Genomic DNA, 21,539 nt, shown 5'->3' on the forward strand with positions numbered 1-21,539 from the left:
CATTAATTTCTATTAATCAACTTTTATTCCAGATTCTGGGATTCCTGGAAGACTATTCCCAGTACTCTTAGCTACTTGTCCTACAAATCACAAAACCTCAGGATTCTGTGCTTTTGGACCTGACTACACTTTCCTATATAGCACTGCAGTTCAGTTTACATGATTCAATGCTTAAATAAGGCGACACTATGCAGAAACAAATTCAGAACAATCTACTTTGCAGCTCCAGCAAGTTTTAATATTGGTTCAGACAAACTGATTTTAAAACTACTTAACGTCTTTTTTCTTGTATCTAACATGTACTGGAGAGAACAGATTCCTGTATTTTCTTCCAGTACACCTACTTGATCATTTTAAAAAAAAAGAAATAAATATTTAAAGCATGCTGCACAACATCTACTATTTATCTCAGTTAATTAAGCTCCTGTAAGCTCTAATGATCTCATCTCAGCAGCACTAAAATATCTTGCCAAATGGGAGACTGTCTGAATAGAGATTAAATCTGACAGCTCTATAAAAGTAGAGGACTGTCAGCATGGAATGTAACAGATGGGACAGTTACCTGGTCTCTTCACATGTGGCAAAACTTCTAAGTACAAAGGACTAATAATGGCATGTAGAGTCCTAGGTTTCTAGGTCACTTTTAGTTTCAGTCCAACCCAATTTCATTCATTCAATGAATTCTGGTAACCGTAAAAGAAACTAATGACTTCCTTCCAGTTCCTACAGAGCACACGTACTTTTCACAGATTTCAAGGTTATAAAATAGTCAGATCACATGGATATGATCATCATCAAACGCATCAGAAAAAATGACTTGGCATAAGAGAAAGAACAGTGAACTCATCCAAGCTATCACTATTTGCAGCTTTAACAAGACAACAAGCTAATGCATTAGTCATTTCAGGACTTCAATTATTATTTTTTCTATGTATTTTAAGCAATAAATACACACACACACACGAAGACTAAAACCAACTCTGGGAAGTAAAAAAGAATATAAGATGGTACGTAAAATTCTGCTAGTCAGCAGAAAAGCATTAAACAAGTGTAATGGAGGTGCTCTTTTTACATGCAACTTTGAATGTGTGTAGATTTTTGACATTCATAATGTCCTGTGGCAAGAAGTTCTGCATATCGACTGTGTTATACAAGTATCATTTCTATCATCGTTTTGAACCTGTCACTTGGTAGCTTACATCAATGGCTCCTACTTCTTTAAATACGAACAATGGATAATCCACTCATGTCATAGGTAGCTGATTTTAGAGACATCAGTCGCTTCCCATTATTTCCCTTTCCCAGGCTGAAAAACCTGGCAGAATGGAGTTCTGAAGGTCACCTAGTCCAATTTCCCACTCAGGAGACTGTTGTCAGCACCAGTTTGAGACTACCATGGCTGTGTCTAAGCAACTGTGTGGAATTCCCATCCTTCCAAACCAGGGATACCTGTTCCAAGCGCTGCACTACTCCCTCTTGCTAAATAAGTCGTTCCTAATGGCAGACATAAACCTCCCAGGCCACAATCCATGGCCACTGTCCCTTTTTATATTTAAGAAGAAGAGTGTGGCTCTCCTCTTCGTAACTCCATGCCTTTATACAGAAGCTATTTCTTAACTTTCATCTTCCTTGTTGTGCTTTGTTCATTTGTTCTACTAGATCTTTTCTGAGATTGCAAAGGGGAGGGAGAATGCAGTTATACTATAGATTTGTACAGTGGTATATAACATTTTGTTATTTATTCTTGTCTTAAAAACTTCAGCCATTTTCACCAATTCCTCACTGTCAAAAGGTCCTCTGCAACCGTTCGATTACTCTGAACCTTTACCAAACCATCACCTACATTATTTATTCTTTGACAAGAATCACTTTACATTGAGAATGATGTTTCAAGTCCAGAGACTAAAGACAATGTAAACACACAATGCATTGAGATGCCAAGGTTAAAAAACCTTGCTGATGATTAAACAGTCGCTTTCTGTAGTTTAAGTTTCCAGCACAGCTTCTCTTTCTATCAGTCATGAATACTGTCCATTACTATGTAAAAACATACTAAGTCACATGCTTCCCCTTAAAATTTCCTTGACATCTAAAATAAAACTGAACTTTACACAGTGAAGTGTGGAAAATTCTCCTCCAATTAATGTTTGTAAAATTCTAGAACAGTTAATTTATTTGGTTTGGTTAAACCATGACAACAACCCTCAGCATTGTAACGAACAGATAAGTATTTAAAAAGCTGTGTAGGCTGGAAAATACAGGTAGATACTGGTTTACATTCACCTTGAAAAGTCAGCACACAGTTAACAGTTGATCCTTCCACATAATTTTCTGGCATAGGTGACCAAAGAAATGTGTAATAATCTCTTGCAGTACTCCAACCAACCTAAAATAAAATAAACCACAACAAAAAAAGAAAGAGAAAACATTAAGCAGAAGAATTTGTTATACACAGTTAAGATATCATGGTCTGGCCTTTACAACATACTGTAATATGCATATTTCTGCTTCAACATGCAATAAAAAGATACTTAACAATGTTTACAAATCAGGAATATTTTAACAAGCATGTCAAAGATTTAGCATGAATTTTATTAAGCTTGTTACTTAAGGCAATAAATGGGTCTAAGGCAATAAAAGGGTCTATATAAATTAAAACACCAGACAGTTTTCTCTATACATTAAACTACTATTTGGTACTTTTTTTTTTCCTATAAAGATACACATTACTACATTAAAAATTAAAAAAAAAAATTAATTCTGAAATTTATAGTGAGATTTTCTTAGTGTAAATTCTGCCAATGCTATTTTGTATCCACAGTCCAGCAGGTTCATCAGAAAACAAAAACGAGGAAAGAAAAAATACCACTCTTCTATTGAAAAGGCCAAATTTGACAGGGATAAACTAGCACATTTTGGACAACTTCTGCAATATTAAAGACTAGCATTTCACTAGAATGCTAATTCTCCCATACATGCTATGTCTGCAAGGAAAAAAAAATTTGCATGAAAACCTAACTCAGCTAAGTTGGTACAGTCTTCCCACTAACTTCAACATCTGCTTTCAGACTTTTCATAAGAGCGCAGTTCTGTACAGTAAGAAATGCTATCCTCTGAAGAAACATATTCCAACAAGCTTGAAATACATGCATCTAAACCTGAAACCCTGTAAAGCGATGGATATTAATAATAGTTTAACTGAAAAGGAGAAGAAATATATCCATGTTAATCCACTGACAAAAAAAAAAAAAACCCACACCAAAAAAAAACCCCACCTTGCCAAAAGCTAGGTGTAGTATAAGTAATTGGGTATACTGTCTTGGAAGAGTTAAGAAGAGAAAAGGGGACAAATTGTCTACCAATTTTTATCAAGTAAGACAGTACGCTTCAAGAGGAAAGGAAAAAAAAAAAAAAAACCCCGATCACCAAAAACGGTGAAGTTACCAGTCATGATTTCTATTACTTCAATAGACAAGACTTCTAAACTTCAAGTTCATACCAAATCCTCCTTTACAAAGGATACACTGCAATAGTGTATTTTAAAAGCATTAAGAACTGGGGTTTTTTTAAGTTGTCAGCATTAAAAAAAAAGAAAAACAGAAAACATGTTTAGATAAGCAAAGAGAACAGCAGAACTGAAAGTAATCAAATAGCAATTATACATGTATACAGGCATACATTTCACGTATGAAAATTAATTAGCATTAGTAAAAAAATAAGATTATTCCATAGATGTCCATTATATTTCTTCACTTTGCATTAAAAGGTGTGGCGAAAAGCTCATGTTTGGAAAAAAAGAACTAGTCCAAGATGACCAGGCCTTTTTTATATTCTTAAAAAACAAGGACGAACAGCAGCAAAACCAAATGAAATTTTGATTTTGCTAACTACACTCACTTCTTTAAGGCAACATTCATTAGAGAAAAGCAGTGCAGACTCTTGACGCATCCACCACAATGGAATCACCTACTACATCTTAAGCCTATTCTTAGCCAAAATTTTGAATATTTCTATGATATCTCATATCAAAGAGCTTTTAAAGCTGTCAGTGAAATGACATTTCCTCAGAGTGTTACTCCCACACTGTTAAATATCTGAGAAATAACAAGTAAAGCTCTTCCAGTAACTTGAAGGGGGAGTAAAAGCGATTTTTTCTTGACAAAAGTTCACAGGAAAAATGTTTTGCAAATTTTCACATTAGCCATGTCTTCATATCCAACTCGGATGTTAATACCCCTTTTTTTGCTGAACGTGCTTATACCTCAGAAAAGGGAAGCATATATCAATACTTGTTGCCCTAAATAAAGAAAGAAGATAGGTTTTTAAATGTAGTTTCCAACGAGTGACAAGTCCCCATCTTGCTCTTTCTAATTTCAGAAGGGAAACTGAATTATTACATCCAGACCAAATACTGTACAGAATTGAAGTAATCTTTTCATCCTACTGGTTAAAAAAAAAACCAAACATACACACTCTGATTCTGATCCTATTTTCCAAAGTAAAATAACATCCTTCTTTCTGATAATTAACACTTCGGAAAATGTAGAGAGAAGGAGCAAAATCCAGTGAATATAAAAACAAAAATGCTCCCACTAGGAAATCAACTCAACTTCTGATTCAGTTTGTCTCTGGGATTGTAGCATTTTTATTATTGTTTTTTAGATACCACATGTTGATTTGCAAATTTAACAATCTATTCTGAAACCAAAAGTTATTTTTATGAATACTTTACCTGCAACAGTAATCTACTCAAGGAATATTTTTAAGGTCATTTAAACCTTTAGTCATACCGATAGAAACAAAAAAGTAATTGTGTAGACAACAAATAACTCTCCTGGCCTGTTTCTCAGAAGGTGCTATATTTTCAAGTGTGACTCCAATCTATGGGCTACTAGTAAAGCGTACACATGACAAGCTAGTGGGCAACACCCTGGGAAGTTTACCCCACGTGTATTTTCTCCAGCGATTCCCCCTATTTCCTTTCACCCATCATCTGCTTCCTCTGCCAAAGCTCTCCATCTTACACACTTATGATCCTGAGAATCCACTTATTTCTTAATGGGGCATACGCAAGTTACCAGCGGGTGTGGGCTACCCAACAGATCTTTTCACTGCACAGGATTTCAGAAGATGAGGGTCTTTCTTCCCTGCTACAGGTTGCAGACGTCAAGAAGTGACAACGCAGAGAAGGAAATATGAACAAATATCTACTTCCTCGCAGTTGCACACATTTACGAAGGGGAAGTTTGTGTATTCTGCAGCAAAGCAAGTTAACATAGTAAAATGATTCAACACCTTTCCTACTTAACAATAATTATCATTAACTTCTATAGGATTATTTCTTAGATGACAGAAACAAGGAGCAAAACCAAAGCAGTGATATGCTGAGAAGAAAATAAATACAAAATTAAGTAATGGATGTTTTAGGTCCAGGATCTAGATCGTAAAAAAAAAAAAAAACCAAAAAACCAAAACACAAAACACCCCACCCCACAAAACCCCAAACTATCAACAGGTTTTTATCAACAGGGTTTTTTATTTTAGTACTTTGTATCTTTCAACAATATTCTCTTTAATAAGCCTAGTATGAAGTGCACAGTAGTTCAGAAATACAAAATACTCTTACACAGTCATAGCCTTCTCTATGGCAACAGATTATACTATCACAGATACAACACTATAAACACACATTGAATGGCTCAGCAATGACCTAAATGCGACCTTTGACAAAGATATTTCTTTCAGCTCAGAAGGAAAACCAATAGTTGCCTAAAAATAGGGTTAAAACTATATAAAGAAATTTTAAGATTGCTCAAGGGAAAGGAAATAAAAGTTGAGATAAACTAAAACTAGTGGTAAAAGCTACAGAGGAAATCAACAAAGAGTGAAAATGACGAAGAGGAAGATGGAAATACTTGTCACAAAACCCACAGTGATTTTATGTGAAAACCAAAACACTGTACCTCTGGAAGCAAAATTAACAGCAGCATCATCAGGCATATTGGCTTGGGAAAATGTTTTCATGTTCCTATATTCATTTTAATGAAAGAAATCAGAAGAGCTAGACTGTTTCTCTAACTGCTGATCAAAGCAACAAAACTTGCTATAATTAATATAGACTTATCTTCCAGGTTAGCCTCCAGAGAGGGAGAAGAGTCCAGATCCCCCACAAGAACCCATTTATTGTGAAGGCCTTATCTGGACTACACTGACAGCAGAAAAATTGCTATTTAAGGCAAATGTCCATGTAAGGTGCTTTTGTTGTCTTTTTTTTGTTGTTTCTTTGTTGTGTTTTGGGTTTGGGTTGTTTTTTTTAAATTAAAAAGACTATTACAGCAACTGGCCCATACAATTCTGCTTAGGACATACTGAAAAAGGGCAAGTTGAAGCTTTTCTCATAAACATAAGAATTTGTATCTTCCTGGTAATGGTGCAGGATTCAAAAAATTGGATGATTCAACAGGTAGGTATTGTTAAATACAGTTAGCATAGGGTAAATAGTATCAATCAGTATTGTACACTGGAGAAAACATGAAAGAACATTTTAAAAAATAAATGTATTTACTTATTGCATACCCCTAGTTTCTTAAATGCCACTTTCCATGAAAGCTGTAGAATTCAGAGGTAGCAATAACTGAGCACAGACTAAAAAGAGTTCCCTAGCCAGCATATTCCTTAATTTCATACTTTCAAAACTCAAAGGTAAGTTTTGTGAAACTAAAAGCAGATAAATTAATCCTAATCTTTCATTTTCAGAAATATTTTCTTCATAGAATAATGTTCGAGTAGCAGAGAAAGGATATCCTGCCACCTCGCAAAACCTTTTGCAGCTGATGGTCCAATTCTTGGGGTGAGGGGGCTCCTTTGACCCCACTGCACTTGCTCTGCAACAGCAGGAACACAGAATCTACTCTGTGGAAAAAAAATCCAATCCTAATCTGCTTTGATTATTCACATCTCCAAGCTTATCTATGCAGGAGTCTCCAGGAAAATCCCAGAACAGTAACAGAGTAGAAGAAAAATTTCACATGCAGACTTTAGAGTAATTTCCAACTCTAACATAAGAAGTAGAAGCAGAGAAATTCTCCAATCTTTAGAAGCCCTCAGCATGAAAATAGAAGGAAGCAGAGCTGTTTGTGTCCAGACTCTCTCTAATACTGTACTGGAACATGAATGCATGTTAAAAAGTAAATGCAGATGCTATTTAAATACTATTTAAATGCTCCATAGACCTTTTACCACAAATTTTTATCTATTAAGTCTTCCATTTTTCACATCATTCAAATTCTAGTTGTCTCAAAGTTTAAAACAAATGAACAAAACCCTAACAATTTTACACCAAAGTAGAAAATGGAAATAAGTGGTTAAGTATTTAATTTACTAGCATCTTGCAGTATTATTTCTATTCAAAAAAATAAGAAAATTAAAAAATAACACCAGCACAAAGCATCAGAAAACAAGGGCAGACAAAGTGCAAAGTCATTTACTGTTATCAGAGAAAAATCTTCAGGCCTGTAAGAACATGAGTTTGACCATTTCAACTGCCAAAACAGCTGATATGACTAACAGTGAGCACCTGTATTCATGAAAACATTACAAAAAAAAACCCCACAACACACAAATGCTTGTAAGAAAGATTCACAAATTTCATTTCTGTATTTGAACTTCAGTAACAATGAAAAAAAAGTAGTCACTGAGAGAAATATATCCATTATAAAAATATATTTAAAATCAAGTCTTCAATTACATTGTTTAATTTTTTGTTTCCTTCATTTACGGACCAAGTTCTAAAAACTTATGATCTAACTACTCAAGCTGCAAGTGTATTTATTTACATTAAAAATTAGAACTTAAAAGCTGTTAAAAAACTGGAAATTAGGGAAAACATGTGGAAATCCACACTTAATTCCTGTTTAGGCCTCATGCGAAGTTACAGTCCAATTTTGCAATGAAGAATATATTCCAGTGTACTAAAATGCGAAACCAACATTAAAAAAGCCACACTTTCATTAAAATGCTAACTACAAAGGCATACAAAGAACCCAGATACAAATACTTTTATAACATACTTTTTCCTTTTTAATTGACACTTTTAACTGAAAAAGCATTTGACTCAGAAGTACTAAAAAATTAGAGTAAGAGTCTCAAAATGAAAGCAACTCAAGTGAAACAGCATCTGGATCAAAACAGCTACAGACTTTGTTGCTGTACAAAAACTCAGTTGGAATTCCTTTAATGAAAATAACTTCACATACCAATTAAAAAAAAAAACAACCACACACCAAACAAAAAGTATTGTCAACTAACACAAAACTAAGTTCCAATCAAAGTGCTAAAGCTGAAACAAACACACGCTAGTACTTTCTTACCATCAGAAATCTCAAATACATGAGAAATTGCAGTGGGACACACTGTGAAACTTTGTATTCCTCCTGGCTTACACAAGAGGCAGAGTTTACTAGTCTCATTTAAAAACTTGGCACGTGTAATGGCAGACATTACAATATCCACATTCAAGCACACAAACATTACAAATTACACAAGAAGTCCAGCACAAAATCTGCTGAAGTTCAGAGGGGGGAAAAAGGAGAATGACTTGTCAAACAACACAGAAGACTTGTGAACTCTGAACTTAAGTCCATCATCTGATGCGTTGACTGGCTGTGCTGATACCATTCGTTTTTAAGGAATTCATTGAAAACTATGAAAACATTTTGCTCAGATTTAAAAACTCAAAAAATATTAACACCCATATTTCTTAGGTAAAAGAGCACATAAGAGTTAGATGATGCAACTTCCCTAAACCAACAGGAAAAAAATATTCCATGTTATAATCAGAATTAGAAATAAAGTCTCTGCTAACCTGGTATTCAACACATTCTTCTATCTTCTCCATTTCTCTACATTTAATTCTCACAAACTCCACTCAGAAATCCATTTTTAAATTAGAAAGCTGTGCATAAATTCCAACCCTCTTGCTTTCCAGACGTTAATCAACAGATTAATAATCCAGAAACCAAATCCTACTTTTATCTTCTCAACCCAGGTTTTTAAACCAAAAACATGACTAAACATGTCTCCTACAAAAACATCACATCCAGATTATGTTATTACGTACGAACAACATGTTAAACAAACCTCACTTTATTTAATTCTCCCTCCATAAAATACAAAGCTTTAATAGGTCATTACAGAGTAATCTATTCACTATATTCCTATTTCCTACTTTTGAGCAAGAAGGCTTATTTCAATTTAGGACATCATAAGCTACTTTTTAGTCATATAAACCAACTCTGTAGTCACAGTGGAAATGTTGAAGTCTGGTAAAGGTTAAGATGTCTAACACCAAGTACTTCGCAATTTGGCTGGGCAAGTAGGGACAACTCAACTGTCCGCAATACTCATACCAGACAGGTTTTCCTTCTACTAATAAATAGGCATGTAGTCATCATGGAAGTTTTTTCTTCTTCTATGTTGCCCCACAGATACAAGCCCCTTTCTTACTGAAATGCCACATAGTGGGATTAGCTTTCCCATATTTACATTTCCCCCACAGTACACTTCCACAAAATAGCTAGAAGAAAATTAGCTCACTAGAAAAATAAATGGGGGAATAGGGGAGGAACACAATTTGTGTGCCTGTCTGTATGCCAATAATAAGTTACCAAATATACTACTGAGGAAAAATAATAACGATTTTATTTTGCTGTGTCTCCTTTAACTCTCATCTGATTCATCTTACAAGGAACATAAGCTTTTCTAAGAAGAAAGCTCTGCCTTACAATTGCACAGTGTTTGCAGTGTAAAAATTATTTCAAACTTCATTTTTAAGTTCTTGACTTTCAGATGAACATGGAAAATAAACACTTCTGTTCTTCTATTTTCTTCATTTTTTGTCCTTTCAAAATGCCTTGGTAAAGTCAGTCAACTCAATCTTGAGAGAGAGTGCTTTAAAGAAACACCACTGTAAGGGAAACTCACTTGGCATTTTCTTCCCTGGCCTCAGAAAGCTGTTACGCAACTGGAAGAACCGCAGCGTTCATTCTGCTGCATTAAGAGGAAGAACCGCAGCGTTCATTCTGCTGCATTAAGAGTGTTTTACCTATCTATACAACACATGTACTGACATCAGCAGACCAGAGAAGCAAACCCAGGAAATACTTGTTTAGCTGAACCAACTTTGGCATAACCAATGAGTCTTTATTGTAAATATCCAGTATGACCCAACTAAAAGAAAAAAAAAAAATTTTAAAAAAGCAGCCACACAACAACCCAAACCACAAAAATTATGCCATTTTTTTAATTCAGAAGGTAAATTACATAGTTTAGAAAGTAATTTGGCAAAATGCCCTAAGTACTGCAAGGAGACAATAAACTACCTCTGAAAGAAGCAAAATTACAGACAGTAGATAAGGCTTTGGACATACGTTATACACTATAATTATTACTGACCACAGGAAGTCAGCAGCCTTTACATATTTCACATGGTAAGAAACAGTTATTTTGACCCAAATGACAGAAAACACAGGTGTCTAAGCAAAATGCAATTAGGCTCAGTATCCTAGGAAGCAATTTCTCCACAGCAGGTTTGGTTTGTGCTGTAACCGTGAGTTCAAGTAACATTGAAAGTCAGAGTAGTGCTAGTGCTACTGTAGCCTATAACAGCTTACAACAGGCAGCTACAGGTAATGAGTTTTTCTAAGCCAATTAACAGGTCGAAAAATTAAAACATCTGGGGGCAGTGAAGCTCATACCTGGCAAAATTACTGATAGTTTACTGCTAACACTAACATGCCGCTGAGGCCATACACTTTTGAACACATGCATCATTATCAAATAATGATATCTAGATGCCAATTCTGAAAGAATCAAACTGTGCAAAAAATTTCAGAACATGGAAATGAGGAAGAATACTTATTAAAGTATTAAGTACACTTTAGTAACATTAAGGTATAGACATTTCAAAGTAAGTAAACAATGAAGTCAAAGCTACAACCTTGGGTTTTTTAGTATGTCTGTGATTGCCTTATACGACATGCAACTTTGACTTACCTCAGTCCAAGCCATTTAAGACTTCACTTCAGACATGACCTTGCTAGTCACAGAGATAAAAATCTGTTATTCAGCAGGAACCCTAAAGCTGAAACATTTTAGGGTAGAAGACAGCTGCAGGGTACTCTAGACCCTTTATGAAAGGCTGTAATCTTAAGATGTTCTCTCATGCCCAAACCTGAAGAAGTCTATCTCTGCTGAATGTTACAAACACGTACAGGCAATCTTTTAACTTGAGCTATTGAGAAAATATGGTATTTGTTGTAATATCAAGGTACTATCAGAACGCTAACCTATCATCTCTCATTTGTTGTATTTCTACCTCATAGTTCAGAGGAATATGTCAAAATGACATTGACACAGTGCCTACACCATAGGATCAACTTCCTCTCTTAGTAGGTATAAATCAAAATAAATATAGAAACAATAAGAACTCTCTAAAAGAAAACCTGTTACATATGTAAATGACTGTCCAAGGAAAAGCTATTACAGATTAGAGTAACAAAGTTACTGTTTACTTTAAGAGATAAGCATGAAAATGTATTAAAAAAGGGTAGGTGGGGTTTCAGTGAAATATTCATTTACTATCACATATCATGAAAACTACAGATTAGCACAATCTTTTACTTCAAAATTGTTACCAGCTACCGACCCCTTCATTATGACAATTCTGTTTCTGACCACACAAACCTACCATAACAAATATTTTTTAAAAATTAATGACGCTTGGAATTAAACATTAAAATTTCTTGTCAAAGGTAACATCACATAAACCCAGATTATCCTCTTTATCTAGTATAGAAACAGCAAACAACGTTGCCATGGACTGACTTTGGTTTTTTTAAAGAAAAATATTATCTCAGTTATTTACAACATGTCTTTCTGAAGAAGGTAAATCAGAAACCAACAGAAACACTCTAATTTGTGGATATAGCAATTCTCAAAACATCCTGAATTCCAGTAATTCTATTCCCAATTATTTTAACAACAGGACATACTGTCCACTACACTTTCCTGTATCTATCATACCCTGCTGTGCAATGATGATTCCATGCCAGAAATATTTCTGTATGCCTGTGGTCAACAACACATCCACCTGTTGCACTATACTTCAGAACACTGTCTGTACATATGTGAGTGAGTGACATCTTAAAAAAAATTTAAAAAAAAAAAATCAATCTACAACAAAATCAGGACATTGAAATGACTCACACAAGTTGTACTTTGTAGTCCAAAGGAAACGAAATAACCCACAGCACTATAGAAAAACATATCTATATTGTCTTGATAAAACACAACCACCAAGCTATTTCTTAGGTGTCCATCAAATCCACTGTTAAATTCTGTTACAGAAGTTTTTGACCACAGACAAGTTAATTCTGAGGTTTGCTATAAATCAGTACATTGAAAAGCAGAAATTAAGTTGCATGTAAATACAGGTACTGCACTGATGCACAAACACTAGCTCAGCTGTGACCTCCTAAATACTGAGTACTCTCTCAGAGCAAGCAGACACGTCTTGCATTCAGGTAAATTACTAAGATCTTCCCAATCCTGGTTATTCAGTTTTTCCGTATGTTAAGTTACCACAACATCAGATGACCATTTTTAATTTGTGGATATTAAAAATATGGACATTAAGAAATAAAAGATTTCCTTTTCTTCTCTAGGAGTACACTGAGGCACTCAATACCAAAGCATGTCTATAACTTAAATTGACACCCTAGAAGAATGGTAATGTAGCTTACTTAGAAAAATTACCAACTAGAATTGAGGAACAGAAAAGTTTTGACAGAATAATTAGTTAATGACACAGCAAGACCAAAACTACTAGCTTAACATATGTAAGATTACCTGCTGGTGTCGCAGGTCTTTCCAGCATGCTGGCCTCAGCAAAATTAAATCCTCAGAAAGCATTATGATAAACCCCACAAACACCCACACCTTTAACACTACTCTCTTAAAGCAGTATCTTTATTATGCCCATAACATTCTTTCCTTGTGCCTTTGAGACGTATAGTAAACCTGCCTCCCTTGTATACTTAACACCTGTCAGTCCTATTTGCACACATATGCCCTAGACAGAGGGGTAAGCATTGCTTCCTAAAAGCCAATCAGTTTTTTCAAGTACTTCTGCAAATCTGGACATTATACATTAATAATGCAAAAAAAATATCACATGGCCATACGATTACTTCACTTTCTGTGAAATGAAGTCACAAAATGTAGACTTCCCCATCCAGAGATTAGGACTACCTACCAGAAAGGCCATTTCTGCAACCAGATGTAGTGCACATATTAATTATTTTTCCTCATTTCAAAGGTTTAGATTTGGACTACTTTAAGGGCCTCTCCATATTTTGATTAATCAGAGAGAAGCAGAGAAGAATAAAGAGGGGACACTGGTCTTGGATCATTCTGGGAATACAGATCTCCTATGAAATCTATCAAGGATTATAGGCTTTCTCCCCTTTGACTCCACACAAGGAACAACCAGGTTCTTCTGCACAGAAACTCTCACTAGAGGGAAAACCTATCTCAAATTCTAGTTCCCATAAAACTGTACAAAGAGGGACTTGGGCTCAGGATGTCCATGCAAAGTGCTATACCAGTACTTATCTGCAAAACTGCCTTTTCTTTTTCTGGTTAACAAGCAAGGACATAACTGATGAAGATCTTTTGGCACTTGATTACAGATGACCCTCCAGAATGTCACAAAAGCCAAAAGAAATAGCAGCAATGAAAGACAACAGATTCGAAGATCAAGTCAAAACCTGGTTTTAAGCCTCCTGTAGGGGACAAGGAAGAAAAAAGAAGGATGAATATATGCAAAAAGAACACAAATGCTGCATATTCAGAACTTCTGCTGTGAAGGGTGGCATCATCTTCATTACTGTACTTCCCACCCCTTCAAGTTTTTGCCAAAGGTCCAATCCCAAAAGTAGTGTATGCCTTTAGATACACCTAGTTTGTAAGAAAACTAGTATATTTGAAATAATTCTCCTATATGCAACATTACCCTTTCAGTTTATGAACACTGGGTTTGCATTTTTCTAAACAATAGAAAACAACTTTCTCAGGAACAGTTTTAAACTACTCCCACCACCACAAAGTGTCTTACACTCAGCATTAAAAGAGTTCAACATTTAACAACTTAAATCATGCTGAGAACAACAAACAACATGTTTCATCTACAGCATATGCAGAGAAGCTGGTAGAATCTGTTAAGTTTTAGAGGAACTGCTATTTGTTTGCCGATTTTAGTCCTTTGTCATAACGCTGTATGCCACAAACCCCTAGCTCAGGTCTGAAGTTCTAGACCTATTCTACCTACCAACAAGACCTTTCTGATGCCTCTGATGGAGAACAGGGAGGCGGTACTTTATCTTGCCTTGGCTCCTTATTTTAAGTTGCTTTGTAAACTATCCTTGAGAAGATATCTGTAAATAAACAACTGCAAACATGAAGGAACCTGCTGTGGTACCTTTCATTAAAGCCATTATCTTTTCACAGTACAAAACAGAAGCCTATAATCAGTGACACAGAAAACTGGGAACATTCCTAGTAAAGGGGGGGGGAGGAACAGGGTGGATGGGACTCAGAAGCATTAAGCCTAGCAAGTGAACAAGAATGTATACCAGGTGGAAAAGATTGATACAATGAAAAGCAAAATGAAGTTCTGTAATAAACACATATATGAATAAATAACCACAATGAGACGCACAGAAAGAAACTCTTCTAAGCAATTTACTGCTTCTACCAAGGATTCCATTTCTAACATCACTTTTTCATGTATGCTGCACAGCACTGATGGCAACTACAACAATCACAAATGCAAATGTACATGGAATAAAAAGAGTCTATTAGACATGTAGTGCATAGTATGGAAACATTTAAAAAACTCACAAGCTAGAAATTAAAGAGTCAGTATATGAAATCGGGTTTTGCTTCTGGAACCATTAGTTCCATTTCCATCTAAAAAGGAAACAAACTGACAAGCCAAACCCTTAAAAGCTGCTCTTCAGAACAGAACTCAATAAAGATTAGAAAAGAAGGTTCAATTGTCATTCCACATTAGGCAGCCATGCCAATACAGTAGGTGCAGCCCTTCTGCCACACACCTTCCTAGTCCACTTGTTTCCATCACAGTGATGCCAGCACAGTTGCCCATTGCATCACACTATGATCAAGCTGAAGAACCAAACCAGCTGTGAAATAAAATGGTAAAAGCTGGGGGAGAAGCAGCTGTATTTTTCTGGCAGATTGCTTCCCTGATCCATTTCACTGTGCAGTTGTACAAACAGCTGGACTAGCAAAACAAACAGGATAATATAAGGATATAAATAACCAATATCTACTCAAGACATCATTGCTGCTGAAGAAACGTACTTGGACTTGCAACCTAAGTGAAAACCATTCACTTAAAAAGGTTCTTTGCTCAGTTCAATAAAAAAATTCTTAGCTAACTGGTTGAGCAAACACGAGACAATACAGTTGAAGCCACAGTTGCCCCCTGAAATGGAACAAAAGTCAACATTAGAAACAAAAACAACATAATGTTCCCGGGGGGGGGAGGGGAGTGGAATCTTATTCCATACTTATTTTCTATACTAATCGGAAATTACCACTAGTTTTTTGGGGGAGTTATTTGTTTGTTTTTAAACTAGGTGCCTTTTCCCCCTGTTCAGTATTCACTACTACAACACTAGTATCTTTCTGTGCAATTCCAGGCAAAGGTTAAATTACACCAGCTTAAAAAGGTTTGTTTGCTAAGCAATTTATTCACCTCAGAAAGACAAGGTGGACTTCTATACCTGCTACATAAAGTCAGTGAATCAATGCTTTGAGTTTTCTCACAGAAGCCTCACTTTCCTTGCATACTAGGCCAATACAGAAGGCCATTAATTATTCTCATTATCAGTCAAGATTTGCCTTTTTTTTTTTTTTAAATGCTGAAAATCACTTTACCTTCACATCACAACCTTCACATTCCTCTTATGTTTTAGAAAGGTAAATGATAAAACCCCTGCCTGTTTCACCAGTTTTCAAACTACTTCCAGGTGGTTTGTTGACTGTCCAGGAACAATCAGTTCTCTAGAAGTCACTCATTTTTACACTCAGATCACAGTATAGTACAACTTCTGTCTATTATCTATCCCAAGATGACTGTATTTTCACAATTTATTTTACCGTAAACATTACTCATACACATACATATTTGTAGACGCAGATACAGTTGGACAGCTGGCTCCATTTAACTCACTGTACTATAACTATACTAAGATAGTACATTCGTAACATTCAGTATAAGCTGACATAGTCACAAAAAGAAAACAATTTTCATCCTTTTCCCCATCTCATAATGCTTCCTTCCCTTGTGTTGATGAGAATTAGATGAACTGGAAATTCAGTTGGGGAATTCCATTTTAAAAAATCCAGTCCCAAAATGTTGGTCTGAACCTCAATCAATTCCCTGATTTGATTCATCACACAGGAGCTTGTTCCACATAAAGTAGAGGAAGCACAAGAAACAAGCCACCCTGTGTAAAACGAGGAGATGTTTCTTTCAGCAGTAATACTACCTCATACCAGCTCAACATGTTCCTTAAAGACTGCCAAAGCTGTATTACCTGCCGCTGCTAAAGCAGAATAAAAACTCATACGTCAACAGTTTATGAAATCCATCATCAAGACAGATTTCAAAATTAAGTCAAGATGAAATCAAAAAGTTACCTATACATTGTACGCAGCATTTCATGTAGTCACAGAAAAAAATCTTTCACACTTCTTTGTTTTAATTTTCCTAATTAGTATTTTTAGGGTCTTGTCTGATTGCCTCCCTCATTTAGATCAACAAAACCACAACATTCGCTCCTCAAGTTACATTTAAATAATTTCAAAATGCATACATGTAATATGAACAGCACCCTTTAAAGTTCTGATAAAGATTTTCTTTACTTTCATTAATGTCATCAACTAAACATTCAAGTGTGCTCAGTTACACTATCTGTCAAAACTTTGCAGATCAAGATACCTACACACATATTTTTAAAAACTTCCCACTAGAGAAATGTGCCTGTTTATACGTTAATGCCTTCCTCACACAATTTAGTGACTGTATAATCACTGCACATTGCATTAAAAATGCTTCAGCTTTGTTACAGAGCACAGTACTTCTATTCTGCAGAGGAGTAATTCATCTTGAATAAAGACTAACAATCCATTGGTGATCTGCAGATTACAATGAAGTCAAGCATTTACATTCTTAAACAGCAGACAATTCTAAGGGAAAGGTCTTCCAGTACCCCTCTCTCCCACTGCCAAAGCATCACTTCTTTAAAGCCCGAATCAAAACTTCTATTAACCATTCAAGTAAGGAATTTAAGCATCATCTACTAGAGTTCTATTGACAAAGAAACATAGATTAAGGTCTTAAATAGAGGCAGATGTAAGAAATAATCAATTTCTAATCCCATAAATGAAATTTTATTAACCTTTACAAATAACTCCAAATAACTTAGATGTGGCCTCACTCCTCCTCCTCCTTTTTTCAAGGGTCTGTTTCGAATAATTTTGGTGATCTATACTGTTCAGCCTGTTCTAGCAACAAAAATGAGTCAGGGATGCGGCTCAGGATACGTCCAGCTTAGGTTTTGTTCTTTCCACACACATTTCACACTTACTCTGGCTCACACTCTTCATACAGTCCTGTTCACAACATCACACCATGCCCAGGCATCTCTTCTCAAATCACCTTCATTTAATTCTGCATGACACCACCGCATCACACCTTTCCTTTACTCCAGCAGACTTTAAATGTACTCATTCCTCTAGTTTTGATCTCCAGTTTGATCTTTGTTACAAAACTCACAGTCTAGTAGCAGGAACCAATACATCACTTAAGTGAGAGAGCTTTTACTGTTGTAGGGAATTTTTTTTTTTTTTAACTGCTAAGAGAGAAGACAGTAAATATTTGAGAAATAGCAATAGAAGCAGCTTTACTTACCTTGAAAATACCAACCCAGTCTTTCTGATGAGGATGGATAAACTGGGTCAGAGTGTAGTGACATTCAAGATGTGTGTTCGGAAGATAACTTTTTGCCACATTTTGAAAAATCACATGTGCAAAATTGGAAGTCTGCAAAGTGTTAGCTGAAGACAGAACTTCTTGAAAGGATGTCATGATTGATCTGTAACAAAATTGTAGAAATTGCTACTTCAATATAGTGGAAAAATAAGTTAGAAAAATTCATCTATTTGAAATATACAAGACAGAGAAACCTAACAATTAGTTCCTCTGTTCAAAAAACAGATGGCTATAGGCTAGGTCCACCAAAGTGCACTGCCTCAGCATCACTCCTAAACAATCACCTCTCAGAATAAAAGGGCAGTCATTTCAGTGATGACATCAAGATGGAGAGAAAGGATTGCTTAGCTGAATGCCCCCAGTATTTTATCTCAGATACAGCAGCAGAAAGTGGAAAATAAAAGCGGTGGTGTGAAAACAAAGCAGGGTTCTAACTTAATGAAATATTCTTAATGGTTCTGGATTTGGCAGGGAAGGAGAAACAAAGCTCCATAGTTTCCCTACTTTAAACTTTTCTCAAAATCTGTACTGCTCAGTGCTTTTCACAGCATTTTATACACAAAGGTTTTTTTCCCCTCTCAGTAAAAGCAACAAAGTTCCATTTTAAGACATTTTTAAAAAACAAAGTTTATCTAAACAGAAGGGGTTTGTTTGGGTTTTGATTTTCTTCTTCTTCTTCAAGAGTTCTCTTGCCTCTGTTTAGCTGTCTGTGGGCATCTTTTACTGTTCTCACTGTAACACATATGCTCCCAGCCCTGCATGTTTAGCTTCATTACCATAAACAATGGACTTCAATGATAGCAGGAACATTTAGGTATTGTCATGGTTTAACCCCAGCCAGCAACTAAGCACCACGCAGCTGCTCACTCGCTCCCCCCCACCCAGTGGGATGGGGGAGAAAATTGGGAAAAGAAGTAAAACTCCTGGGTTCAGATAAGAATGGTTTAATAGAACAGAAAAGAAGAAACTAATAATGATAATGATAACACTAATAAAATGACAACAGTAGTAATAAAAGGATTGGAATGTATAAATGATGCACAGTGCAATTGCTCACCACCCGCTGACCAACACCCAGCTAGTCCCCGAGCGGCGATTCCCCGCCCCCACTTCCCAGTTCCTAAACTAGATAGGACCTCCCATGGTATGGAATACACCGTTGGCCAGTTTGGGTCAGCTGCCCGGGCTGTGTCCTGTGCCAACTTCTTGTGCCCCTCCAGCTGAAAAATCCTTGACTTTAGACTAAACACTACTTAGCAACAACTGAAAACATCAGTGTTATCAACATTCTTCTCATACTGAACTCAAAACATAGCACCATACCAGCTACTAGGAAGACAGTTAACTCTATCCCAGCTGAAACCAGGACAGGTATGCATGCAGTCTGATGGATTAACACTAATCAGTTGGACTGCAAATGCTTTTAAACATGCTTTCCATTCACCACCTCATTCAGGATACATAGTGCTAAAAAATTACAGCAATGCAAGATGCTTCACAAGCAGAAGAAGAATGTCCCTTCCTCAGATTTGGCAATATCTGCCAAAAATGTAAGACGGACAACTGAGAAGTTTCAAGTGTTTGATTTCAACATACTGTCACAGGTTTGTCAAAACATTTGACATTAGAAGGATTGGGGCCTTAAATATCTAACACATTTCTAGAAAAATGAGCCATCCTATTCTTGCAATTGCTATTAAAAGTAATTTTATACTGACCAAGCAAATGCACACCTTGAATAAGGTAACTGCCAAGTGTGTGACGTAATATATTACGTTTATTGAAGATACATGTGGAAACCAATCCCAAAAAGGGATGGGCCACTGCAAAGCTCAAGAAATTCAAAGCTTAAAGGCTGTCTCTGTATTTGCCACAGCCTTTTAAAATTTCTCTTCACCAGTTAAAAAGTAATTAGCTCATGTTTTCTGAAATAAAATGCACTCTGAAGTAAACAGGTATTCACCATTCACAACAAGGAAAAGGTAAACAGGCTTTTTAGGCTTAAGCATATTACTGCCCAATTTAGTGTAACATATGAAGTACACATAGGCAGCCATGACATTATTTTTATGTATCAGATGTTAAATAAAAAGCATTTTTGTACCCTGAACAACACAAGTAATACGACAAAATGCCAAGCTTGCAAAGATTAACAGATATGAAGGACAAAAACAAGAACTTCTACAAGCAACAAACTCAGTAAAGATCAAAAGACAACTTCTGAGTCACAATAGGGTACACATAAATCCTATCTGTTATCTAGCTTCAGAGTCCAGAAGAGCATAGGAAATTTTATGGCATAGTAAAACCCTGAAAACTCCCAATCCTCTCAAAACAGAGGATTACATTTAAGATAGTTCTCAAATCCACTCTGAACTATAAATGGTATGAAGCAGCAGTTTCTACGATTCTAAAAGAAATAGAATAGCCTTAATTTTTTTCGAGTGCCACAAAATTCATTCCTTTTTAGTAATTTAGAAGTACCTGAAGCCAAATAATATTGACATGAAACAGACTGTTTCAGTTTTCATTACCCACGATAAGCACAAAAAGAGCAAACAGAATATTAATAACAAAAACAACTCAACTTTTTAAAATAAGTCTGCTTTAAAAATTAGGTAGTTTATTCTAAGCACATATTAAAAAAAAAACAAAAAAAAAACCCCCACACCAATAAAAACCCCCAAACATTCATTTCTGCACACTGGTTGCCAGCTACCACGGCTGAGTACTAGCCTTAGTGAAACCAGTAAAGAGATGCTCGTTTCCAAGCTCAAAGCAGAACTATTCACAAATCTGAATTTGTACAGACCAGCAGAATCATCTGGGATTACTGTTCCCCAGCAGGAAAATCCCCGGAGCTTAGGTGAAGCTGAGATCTACTTACAGTTCAAGGATAGTTTAGGGGATGCTGGGTGCTTGCTTACTTAGCTTACAGCTACCGGTTGGGAAATAGGAGAGGAGGAGGAGAAGGCGGAAGAGCTACGTTTAGGCTTCATTACTGACATGACAAGCGATTCCCTCTGGGAGGCTGAACGACGTGTTCGGTTTTACGCACCGAAAAGGACGGAAGGAGGAAAAGCTCGTCAGGCAGGAAAAACAAAAGCAGGACGCGCCGCACCGCCCCAGCCAGCTCCTACCAGAGTCCTCCAGCTGCGGTCCCGGCAGGACGGGGCGCACCGGACAGCCCCGGCCTCCACCTGTCCTGCCTTCCCCCGCTCCGCGGGGCCGGCCTGCGGCTTGCCGCCTCTCCCCCCTTCCCTGCCCCCCCCTACCCCGTCAGCGGCCGGCGCGGCCTCACCTGCCCGCCGCGGATCACCTTTGCTCCGGCCCTCCGCAACGCGCTCGCCGCCGCGGCGGGGAGGGGAGCCCCGCCACCTCCCGCAGCACGCCCGCACGG

General features: G+C 36.5%; 1 protein-coding gene across 5 annotated transcripts in view; it reads right to left on the bottom strand.

Annotated features, from left to right (window-relative positions):
* TAX1BP1 (Tax1 (human T-cell leukemia virus type I) binding protein 1) overlaps window positions 1-21,539 on the bottom strand; it is a 64,509-nt gene that overhangs the window by 42,661 nt on the left and 309 nt on the right. For 4 of the 5 annotated variants that reach the window (XM_010577552.1, XM_010577553.1, XM_010577550.1 and 1 more), the window contains exons 2-3: window positions 18,059-18,242; window positions 2,284-2,386 (exon numbers count right to left, since the gene is read on the bottom strand). In XM_010577552.1, coding sequence (XP_010575854.1) covers window positions 2,284-2,386; window positions 18,059-18,235 — 280 coding nt within the window. In that variant the 5' untranslated portion in view covers window positions 18,236-18,242. Of the gene's footprint in view, window positions 1-2,283; window positions 2,387-18,058; window positions 18,243-21,026; window positions 21,171-21,539 lie in introns of all 5 variants that reach the window. The other variant, XM_010577551.1, reaches the window with a different exon arrangement.

Source organism: Haliaeetus leucocephalus, unplaced genomic scaffold, assembly GCF_000737465.1.
Source record: "Haliaeetus leucocephalus isolate CR32 unplaced genomic scaffold, Haliaeetus_leucocephalus-4.0 Scaffold566, whole genome shotgun sequence".
In the NCBI taxonomy this organism is placed as follows: Eukaryota; Metazoa; Chordata; class Aves; order Accipitriformes; family Accipitridae; genus Haliaeetus; species Haliaeetus leucocephalus.